General features: G+C 33.1%; 2 protein-coding genes across 4 annotated transcripts in view; both read right to left on the bottom strand.

The window, feature by feature from the left end:
- Positions 1–82: 82 nt before the first annotated feature.
- On the bottom strand, positions 83–8,514 carry LOC115444071 (angiotensin-converting enzyme). 3 transcript variants are annotated; one of them, XM_030169706.2, is made up of 11 exons: positions 8,144–8,514; positions 6,846–7,256; positions 6,559–6,720; positions 6,374–6,479; positions 5,550–5,885; positions 4,890–5,136; positions 4,402–4,535; positions 3,344–3,581; positions 2,377–2,475; positions 1,012–1,134; positions 83–691 (listed from the first exon to the last, which is right to left on the bottom strand). In XM_030169706.2, the coding sequence occupies exons 1-11, from the start codon at positions 8,153–8,155 to the stop codon at positions 316–318; spliced, it is 2,244 nt and encodes a 747-aa protein (XP_030025566.2). In that variant the 5' UTR covers positions 8,156–8,514; the 3' UTR covers positions 83–315. The 3 variants fall into 3 exon arrangements, with proteins under 3 accessions (XP_030025566.2, XP_037296829.1, XP_030025575.2); XM_037440932.1 differs by lacking the exon at positions 8,144–8,514 and adding an exon at positions 7,942–8,086; XM_030169715.2 differs by lacking the exon at positions 8,144–8,514 and adding an exon at positions 7,373–7,620.
- Positions 8,515–8,567: 53 nt separating this feature from the next.
- The window catches only part of LOC115444101, a 33,409-nt gene continuing 30,576 nt past the window's right edge, over positions 8,568–11,400 (bottom strand). The window contains exons 7-12 of the mRNA XM_030169785.2: positions 11,144–11,319; positions 10,750–10,930; positions 10,471–10,529; positions 9,885–10,026; positions 9,419–9,583; positions 8,568–8,964 (exon numbers count right to left, since the gene is read on the bottom strand). Coding sequence (XP_030025645.2) covers positions 8,821–8,964; positions 9,419–9,583; positions 9,885–10,026; positions 10,471–10,529; positions 10,750–10,930; positions 11,144–11,319 — 867 coding nt within the window. The 3' untranslated portion in view covers positions 8,568–8,820. The remainder of the gene's footprint in view (positions 8,965–9,418; positions 9,584–9,884; positions 10,027–10,470; positions 10,530–10,749; positions 10,931–11,143; positions 11,320–11,400) is intronic.

Raw genomic sequence — 11,400 nt, 5'->3', positions numbered from 1 at the left:
CAGAAGGTAAAGGTGGAATGGCATACAGTAGCACTTAAACTAGCAGTGAAAGGATAGTTTACAACCAATAAAACATTATCAATGTAAATTCAGTACATATTTAATTTAAAAATAACAATAACAACAATCACACTCACATTATTAATTTATTAAACCTAACACGTCATCAGTAACTAGTATTTTATCATTATCTTATCTTATACGGTCAATTGGCCCACTTAATCGCATGTCAAGCTTATATTAGTTAATAATTGAATAATTGCTTAAGAAAATAAATATAAGTGTCAATCACAATGTTAGATCTGATTGGCAATATCAAACTTTATCTTCGCTTATACCTTCTACTTCGTTTGTTTTGATTTGAGGCACTTCGTTTGTCACTATATCTAAAGAACCATTCTTAGTCAATCCACAGGCTGAGCATAATTTGGTTCCAAGATCATACTTTTTGGCACAGTATAGTAGTATTATAAGTAAAGTTAATACTACAACAATAGCTCCCACGACTATAGGTGCACTTTTATCCATGTCTTCGTCTTTGGTTACTGCAAGTTTTGCATTTTCGTTTTTAAGGAAATCTGCTAGGGTTGAAAAATATTCTAGAATGCCGTCGGTTGATAGCTCTCTTCCTCCCGTAATAGCTTCCAGAACTGTCCGCCAATCTTCACTAGCGCCTAGTGCCATACCATCGCTGAAAAGTTTAAGATGTTGTGATAGGTTATTGTGTTACGTATTAACTTATTTGGTTTAATAATTTAGTTCACATTTTACTGAAGGGACTAATTATAAATGTAGGATTCGTGAATACTCACAAAACAAATATTTATATTACAAAAACATCAATCTTTCATAAGTTACCCAAATTTAGTCTTATTTTTTTATCATCAAAAATATAATGACACATTCACATAAATAAACATAAACAAAATGTGATTCAAACTTACATGCTCAGACTAATATAATACTTCCTATCTCCTTGACAAGATGGTTTGTGTTCATCTTTAGACTTACCTGAGCAATTTTCCTGCTTCCTTCTGATCATATATGGAGCATTTGTGAAGAGGGCCGGTATGATTAGTCCTCTTGCACAGGGACAACAGTATTTGAAATTCCAAGACGTGAGACACGAGGTACCTAAAAATATATATAGCGATTTAAAGATAAACCTAAGACCTTGAGAAGCATACGAAGGTGAAATATTTTATCCTTGGTTGACATTATTGAGTCATTTTATCTTATTCAGTAACACATTGTATGGAGAATATAGAATAATGTTCCAGAAAATTTTCCAAGTTGAGGTCTTAATTTTAAAGGCAAAGCAGTTTTAAGAGTGTCCAACACACCTTCAGTTCTAACGTCTACTATCCAATTTTTAATTGGTAGGGTATTTTATTTATATGTTTTAGCTTAAACATGTTCCTCACTTAAAATCTAATACAGAAAGCACGAGGAAAATGCGGTTAAAAATAAATATTATATAAGCCTTTGAAAACAGATGGAATTACTAGATGTTAAAAAAACGAATAAAGACACACGAATAATTATTATGAGCGCAAAAGAAAATGATGAAACGATTACCCTCAAACAAGCCCATCTTTGGACATTTCAATATTTAACTATTTTTTTTAACAAATATTATTACTAATTTTACAAATAGCTTCTTTTTCTTATTATTTGCCATTACCTATAGAATAATTGATAAAATCAAACATAGTAAAACGCTCTATTTCGAGCTTTCGTTGAACTTATATATGTTATATTAACCGACTTCAAAAACAGGAGGAGATTGTCAATTCGACGTGATATAAGTATATTTTTTAATGTTCGTTAAATTTAGGCTTGTAACTTAACTTTTTGTTTCTGACGACGTCAGTAATAGTGTTATTGCGTTATTTCCCAGAACTGGCTAAATAGTTGTTCATTCAGATTCAATAATAAAATAAAAGATATAGTTAATAAGAGAACTGCAAGAACCGAGGACTATACTTGACCATAATTTGAGCACTTTTAGATGCGTCCTGTGTCAATCTATACTAATATTATGAAGAAAATATTTGTGAGTTTGTTTGTTTGATTGTTAGTTTGTTGGGGCTAATCTCTGGAACTACTGAACTGATTTTGAAAATTCTTTAACGAATAGGAAGCTGCATTACCCATTAAGCTTTGTATAGGCTATATACCCCGGAAAAATACTTATTTCGGAAAACTTTTCCACGCGGGCGTAGCCACGAGCAAAAGCTAATAATTTTTATATGATTATACATTTTGTAGTTTTTAAAATTATTATTTGATTAAAACAAAGGGAATATACATAGTTTTGTTTTCGCTTATTAGCACGATTTGGTTTTAAAATAATAATACAATGAGTTTACTTACGTGATGTATTGAACATGAGAAACGACATGATATTTGGCTGCGGGATCTAAATCACTTTCATTTCTAGAAACTGGGGGTGAAATTCCGGTCTCCTTTATTCTGAAAAATAGGAAAAATCATACAAATTTTGGCTATCCGTCACCCTATTCATAGCCTAATAACACTTCCTACATAATAAGACGATTAACAGGATTGCCATTTACCAAGTCGAAATCTATCTCATAGTACCCTCGCCGCCATTACAATGTACTAACAGTCGAATACACTTCCTTGCTAATTACATAATCAAACCAATAAAATATAGCTTTGTAATGATTACGATGCAGCTGTCCCCAGTGTTTACTTTCCTCAATGGTATGACGTAATATTAAAATATGTCTTACACAAACTATTTATGTCTTTAGGAATAGTAAATATGTCCCGATAGTTCCTGATGTAGAAAAAGTGAGCTAATATGTCACCAGTGATATTCTAATATCGCACACCGATAGCAATATATTGATCCTATATTAGTGGACTAAATAATTGCAGACTTGTGGAAATGTTTCTAATGTATTTTGTATCTTATTGCATACCAACTTCATGAACTTGATAGAAAACGTAACATAACGTGTAAATTAAATGAGACCCGTTCTGCCAGCCAGCCAGCATTCACTTAGTACCCATCGAACGTCACAATATTTGCTCCTCAAACATAAAAAAAACACTCGTATGTTCACACTATAAGACCATTGTGGTGTGGCGTCATGATAATGGATTTCGTTGTTTCATCCGGCTTAGTTTTGTATTAAGAATTGATCGGCGATTATTTTTATGTGAACTGGCATCAACCCCTTCCATGAGAACCAATCCCGGGCAAGCAGGTTTCTAAAACCCCACAAAACATTTTTATCGATATAGGATTAGAACCAAACATTTTACAATCGAATTTATAAACTAAACTAGATCAACAGACGTAGTTATTAACCTTAAATCCCACCAATGTTCATTCCAATTCTCGATGCTGCTATTCGCGAACACATCCCATCTCCATCTGTCTAGAACATACGCATAGGCCATCAGTGGAAATTTTTCTAACGCCACCCATAATAGATGGTTCATAGTGATTTCGGGCCCGGTCTCCACCTTCACCAGGTTCAAGGTCTTCAAATGCTCCGGCGAGGTCAGTTGGACCGCGACGATGTCGGAGATTGCATCGTGGAACGCTGTTGTATGCAAATACAGGCAATTTTATAACTGACTACAATGTACGTGATGATATTTAATTATTCTTTGGTATCGTCATCATTATCAAGACTGTTAATATAAACAAATAACTAATTCGTGATCGTTTTTGACAGTAAACATATTTTTCAGAATACATTTGCCTCCATCACAATTATTAAATGTACACAAGTAGATATAGAGATCTTTGTTGAAGTTTAATATACTCAGGTAATATTTACCTAATCTTAAATTAAATCTGAATAAACTGTTTAAAGTCAAATTGTAAAATTTGTTTATTATAATCTAGGTAGGTATATAGGGTTTAATTACAATTTAGTGCCTATCATAGACCACACTCAAATAAAATTAAATACTACTAGGTGCGTAGCAACACAGGACTTAACGCAACAAAAAACGACACTAAGGACAAAGTAATTGCAAATTAAATCTTTTATTAATGCAGACAACTTACATCAAAGTACAGTCGACATATTATTATTTAACATTTATAGTAGGTACCTATTTTGAAGTCGTAGCTGGGTTTTTGTTGAGTAGTTGTGCAATTGCTTAAGCGTTTTTGTTAATAATAATCAGTAATAGGTATACAATATGCCTAGAAGAATACTAACGCTATGGCTACAACTGCAGGAAGAATAAAGAGAAGAAGAATGTTAGCAAATCCCTCAGGTTTGGATATTCAGTGTTTACCAAAGAGTATACTCTAAACAGTTTGCTCCTCCATTTCCTGCTTTTATTACCCAGTATAAAGGTTGACTAAACATTTGTATGGTAGGTTGGATTTCTAAAGTAGCTTCGTACCTGGATTAGGTCCATCTCGATACAGCGGTGGTAGTTTTCGGTAGTGTTTGAAATACTGAACATGACCCAATAACCTTGCTGCCCGGGATAGACCAACGACTGCGTCTGTTATAGTTTCGCCACACCATTTGATTCTGGAAAATATTTATTACATATCATCGTTTAGGTACCAGATGCAACCAACAATTTTTATCATGAATGTACAGATTCTTTTGCTACTTAAGATGAATAATTCACAAGTGCCGAATGTAACATCATTGCGAAATTGAAACGATATGGCGATAGCCTCACCCCCTATGACATTATGGGACGGATTATGCACGGCGAAAAGCAGGTGCACAAGTTGCGTCTCTGCCTGCCTCTTCGGGGATGAAAGGCGTGTATATGTGTGTGAATAAAATTTCTTTATATTATTGTTTTTTTTTAAACTGTTTATGTTTACTACAAGACGCTTTCACCAGTTGCTAATAAAATAATGTTGTATTTACTTGTAATGGACTCCGTCACACATATCATGACTGGATGGTAAACAGTTAGCCGTAGTCATAGTTTCCTGTATATCCTGATATGAATCTTTTGCAGACTCAAATCCTAGCGACTGGTGAAATTGATCAACAGCATCGAAAAGATCTTTGGAGCGTAAAGCTTGATCGTTCAGGAGTTTCGGCCTCATGTGGTTAGGATACGCGACCACTTTAGGGTATATCGATTGCCATTCCTGAGCCCATAGGTTACCTGGAATCCGAAAACTATGTTTATATATTTATGCGTTAAAAATTCAAATGTTTATTTAGTAAGTCAGTATAAACAGTTTATTTTTAACCCGTGATACTTTAATTCTTGTATTTTAGTATCCAAAGCATCAGTTAGTTTTCGGTATAACTGTATACGAAATGGTTAAATTCACCATTTTCCACAAAACCTACAGTAGCTTCATCACTATATTGATCCACGAGCAACTTATTTCTTTATAATTTTCACGTTTATTAATATTTTTAATCCATTACCCGTATTAAAAATATGTCTATCCTATTTTTAGGCTGTAAGTAAATACCCCTATAGACACTTAATGGCAAAGTAATATATAGTTTTCGAGGATGTCAGACAAGCACAGGCGCTATTGATTTTATGTTGCTTAGATCACTTACCTAAAATATGTGCAGGAATTAAACCTTCATCAGTCATCAGTTCATTTTTATAATACGACTGCAGTTTACCTCTAACATAATCGTGTAATAAATCATAAAACGGTTTAATTTCTCTCCAAATTCTGTTTACAGTTTCGACAAAATTATCATCTTCAAACGCATATCGCCACATTTCTCCGGCATCCGTAAAATTTTCTGTTTCGGCTACTTTATTCATTCTTGTAACATAATCTTTGAAAATGGGACGTATTTTTCTACCAGTCGTATCTCTGTACACTTTCCAATAATACGCCAATTCTTTGGTATCGTTACTTGTTTTGAATATTGATATGATATCTGAAATATTAATTTTAATATTGGAATCAAATATATTTTACAAGTTGTAGTGAATTTTGTTAAGATCTATAATATATATTTGTTTAATTTATATTTTTTTACACTTGTTAATAATATCGGAAGTATTGTGTTTGTATTAACAATTATTGTACGTAGGTTCTTCACTACAGATCGATCAAAGTTGGGTACACTTTCTGCTTTAAAAATTTCTTGAGATATGGTAATCTCAGAAATTTTCCTTACTATACCTCTGTTACAAGTTTTTATTTTAGTGATAAAAAGAAAATAGCTATTAAATTACAAGGATTGATGTCTATTATGTAAAATAATCCAACATAAAGCTAAAGAGGTTTGAAGTAGTTTTTTAACATGATAGAATATTTTGTATAGTTCTGCTCTTCTTATGACCTTGCTTTATGTGTGCTATAGATCACTTTCTATAAAAGAATTGGTATAAGACGTAAGCAAAAGCTAATTTTGAATAATACCATTCATAGTCCGTACAGAATCTTCACCGCTACATGTAGTCGAATTATATGCGCAAACTGTAACTCGGCTCCAAATCTTTTGCATTGTATCTATTTCTTCTCTTTGCTGAAAATGATGAAATGATTGTAAATTATAAAAGAATAATTTTCCAAGAAATGTTATTCAAGTCGTTATTAAGGCTTACCTTGCTTTGCGGCATTTGGACATTTGTTCCGCGCTCCTTAATAATACGAATCTTTCTTTTAATCTTTGGATCATCCATAAATATGGTACTATTTAAATATTTTTTCTTAAAGAGATTCCAATATTGTTTCTTAATTTCATCTTCCTCCGCGGCAATTCTCACCTGAAAGTTTAATTTACACTGTTTGGTTACCGTTACCTTAAATACAGAAGTGCACTAATTACTTGTTTCAAAATCGAGGTTGCGATCTCGAAATTCATAAATCAACGTAGTGATGTTGATCGTACCATTTTGTTCTTTTTAGCATCGTTGCTAATGTCAGTTACGTATGCCCATAGCGCTTCTTGTGATGTTTTGCACACTTCTAAACTTAACCTGTCCATTTCAGACATAAACGTCTCTAAGGTTGTATTCAATTTATCCAGTTCCTCTAATTGATGTTTGAAATTATTAATCGCATCATTCGTTTTTGTTATAATTGTAGTCGGATCCAATACAGTTCTCATTGCGTCATCTAATAATTTTTTGTCTTTAATATCATCCATATCAGTGTCTATTTCGTGTCCACTTTCATCTGATAGATCTAAAGTTCTATTTCCTCTTGGATTTCTTTCGTCTGCGGACATCTCTGACGTAGGATTGGTTTGGAATTGCACTGCGGTTGTCATTGAGATTATGACTACAATACCTGCTAATTGCTGCAAAACATGAAGATATCTTTACCATAATCTTAATTTAGCTGTTATCACGTTGAATAATTATAAAGGTCTATTTATTATGAGTACGCGTTGATTCCATGTTTAGAAATACTAACAGCCTTTATTATTTAATTAATGTCCTCTGTATCACAATATAAAGGACAATGCGATAGTTTTGTATATGAAACGACTCTTGAGAACAATCTAACAATAGTCCTGACACTACAGTATATGGTTCAATAATGAATACATCCTCTGTCTATTCACCTATCATTGGTTGATGCTATATCATTTATTTTCTTCGTAATGAATATTTCTTTGTGCTTATTTTGCGTTCATAATACATAATAATATGGCTATTCTATGTTTTTAATAAAATTACTGTTAATAAGTTAATCGTATTCTAAGGATTTTAGTATTATTTTATTGACTATGTAATATTAGGAATCAAAATCTCTTAGTATTAATAATTTGGATTCGGTTAAACACGGTCAAATTAAAACGTTTGATAAAGAACATGATAAATTATGAATTAGTATCAATAATAAGTAAACACCTCATACAATTGTAACAGAATATTCTTTTTAAATAAAATAATGTTGCATGACTAATAATTTAATGATGACATGCAATTTGATCTTAAGTTAATTGAGAGGTCATGTTACGAACTACAAAGATACATTACCTGCGTGCAGGAACATTTTCTAACAATAGAAACTAGTTTGATAGACCTGATTGTTATAAAAATACACTTATTATAAAAGCAATAATTATGATGAAAAGTTTACGAAACAAATCTTTAAAACAAAAATTTATACTTTAGTTGATTTGGCTGTAGTCTAATATACAAAAAAAAAAAACAATTTAAAAATAAGAAAAATACCCACAACATAGATCATGATGCAACTCAATTCACAACTGTATCAATAAACACATCAACTGCACTGCATCCAACACATTTTTCAACACTATACTGTGAAATATCAATCGTGTTTCCCGTGGCAAGTGTAAGACGCGACAGGGCGACAACTATTCAGGCCGTTCCATTCTTCGTTCTTTGTTTGTGAATAATGCGATGTTTGATCGTTTTGTGGTGGATTTTTCAAATTGGAACAATCGGTGTGGTGTTTTGTTTTGAAAACGGTCAACGGCGGCGCGCCGAGCGACCCGCCCGCCTCCGTATACTCATTGTTATTGCACATAGAAATGCCCACCTCGTTTCAATAACTCCGAGGTGCGTTCTCGTGCGACCGGACGTGTTGTTAACATCTCTTTATCGTTATCGAATAGTTAATTGAATAATAAAATCGATTCAAATAAAATTAGACTTGTTTCTGCATGAACAACATGCTTATATGTAGTTCGAAACCATAATAGGAATAAAATAACATATTGTATACCTATTTACCGTTGTTCTTGTAACAATAAAATATTATGTGTTATAGATGTAATAAACGGAACATTGCAATAAACCTACAATGATAAAATGAATAATAAACTTGATCTTAAAAATAATCTATTGCAAATATTATATTGGGTATAGGTGCTGAATATAATTTTTGTTTTAATGCTCTCTATTTAAGAAGTCTGCTAGCATTTGAGCCCCGGTCTCATCGATATCCTCCCAGTCGTAAGGTTCCAGAGCCTTCTTTGTTCTCTCGAACCACTTCGTAAGATTTTCGTGTTCACTAAAGTCGAATTTGAAAGCCTGCAAAACAAAATATATAAACATTACCGTCACCGATATAATGGAAATGGGTTGGAGCATGATCCTAAGTTTTAACATGAATGCGGTCAATTATTTTGAGAACTGACTTTCTACTACAATGAAACTACCAACCTCTCGTCATTTTACTAAGCATTTATCGGCCCACGGTACAATAAATCTTGAATCTGGATCAAGGACACCTTTAGGAAGTTGGGGGCCATTGTAGTGATTCATTACTGGGGACTGGGTACATCGTTCGTGTTATATAGTCGGGGCTATATAAAATTCTCGAATGGATAACGCTAAAATATATTCTACACCATATGAATAATTGACTTGAGAACTTAATCAAATAGCAAGGTATTTAATTAGTCCTTACTAGTGCATCAGTTACACCTCTACATAACTCTTCAGGTACAAACTCATGAACACACGTAACAAGAACTTTACTCACATCTAAACTGGTAATGGTGACTATTATAGATATGTCAGCAATAGTCAGATTATCTCCTGCGACGAATGCACTTTTTTCCAGGAAGATGTTAAGCCATCCTAGTGCCTCATTAAGCTTGTCAGCATTTTCTTGGTTGTATTCTTCGCCCCGAAGTAAAATTGGATACTGCAAAAGTCATGCGTATATAAAAACGTATCAATAGAAATAGTTACGAGCCATGAAATACCACAATAGGTGGTAACATCATAGCAAATAATTCTGCCTTCACAGGTGCTAAAGGCAATGAGTAATCAAAACTTGTTTGCTGATTGATGTGCATTTAATGACGTACGCCTAATTAAAACCATAAAACAGATGAAAGGCGAAATCCAGTAACCATATTTTTTAATCCGCCCGACGACTACGTTAACGTTTTTATACATAAACAGGTGAAATGAATCCAAACTATAAAATATGGAATACATACATAAAGATTAGAGTATCTTGAGTACAGTGTGCCGATATCAAAGTTGAGCCATTGGTCAACAATAGCTCGCTGACGTGGATTTTTTGGGTAAAGTGAGTCATCTTTACCGTAAGCGTTGACGAGATAAGCTAAAATTGCGCGGCTGAAACAAAAACTGTGTTCACTCTCTTAATCATCACAGGCGTTACTGATAACATTCCGTTTATTATTTCATGAGAGATGGTAGTTGAACAATGTGACGATAAATGAGTAAGTGAGATGGCATAATATAATAGATTATTTTTAAATAACAAAATAAATTACAAAAAGAAAAAAATATTTAAAAATTATTTCTTTTGTATAGCTCGATCGGATTTTCACATGTACAAACATCATCCAATATCAAAGCCATTGTAAGAATGTTCATAAGAAGTGTTTGCTCATTAGAAACTGTCAGGCGATGCACATCTGTATTTTTTTTTTTACTTTCCTAAAATTACACAACTTATGTAATTAAAACTCTGCTAGTTATTATATATATATATATATATATATATATATATATATATATATATATATATATATATATATATAGGAACTGACTTACCTTTCCCACAGAATAAATCCACTGTCATCCATTGTAGGAATAGTGTGTTGAGGATTCATCTAAAAATAAAAACATTTGTTAAAAAACTACAGACGTTATGGTTCTTTCTAAAATAATGTTTGATGCTAATTAATGTTAATCAGTAAAAGGATGTTCCACGGTTGCTTTTATCCTAATTAATTACTTCTCATCCATTTGAATAATACTTAAACAAATATTTAAATTACTTGGTTATCACTATAATACATCTCACTAGATATATCCTGTCTTGTAACTTACTTTAAGATACTCTGGTGTCTTATGATCGCCATCCATAATGTTGGTAGGGATCAGATCCAATTCTAAATCCAACGCTCTGGCAGCCATCATAACGGCGCGGCATGGTGGTGAAGGTGCTAAATAATAGAATTTGATGGGTTCGCTGGGCATCCTCTTTCTCTTCGATCGCGCTACAGCGGTGCTGTAAAATTGGGTTGCATCACTAATTTATGTTGAACATTATGGCACAAAATAGTTTTGAATATATATATTTTTTGAGAAATAAGGGAAAGGCTCAATATCATCTGATCCTTATGTGTCATATCCCTAGTAGTACAGAATTTTAAAACCCGATAGTTCTTAGTTTTTAGGTCTTTTTAATTAATACAACTGAATGACGATACGAGGAAATTACCCAAACATGAAATACTCTGCCTGTCCACCACATGTTATGCACACACACACAAACTTTACATCTTTATCCCTGAATGGGGGCAGCGGCAACCAGGGTATCCATCTATCGCCTGTATATTCCGTACCATGATGTAATAGGGCAACCATCCATATCAGGTACAAATTCCTAACTCCGGTCTATTACTGAGCAAAAACACTCGATATCACTAACCCGACCCGGGATTCAAACCCGGGACTACAAAAATGTGTTGTACCGCA

This window comes from Manduca sexta, chromosome 21 (assembly GCF_014839805.1).
Source record: "Manduca sexta isolate Smith_Timp_Sample1 chromosome 21, JHU_Msex_v1.0, whole genome shotgun sequence".
Classification (NCBI taxonomy): Eukaryota; Metazoa; Arthropoda; class Insecta; order Lepidoptera; family Sphingidae; genus Manduca; species Manduca sexta.
The sequence above is the reverse complement of the archived record's forward strand: the minus strand, read 5'-3'. Positions and strand labels throughout refer to the sequence as shown.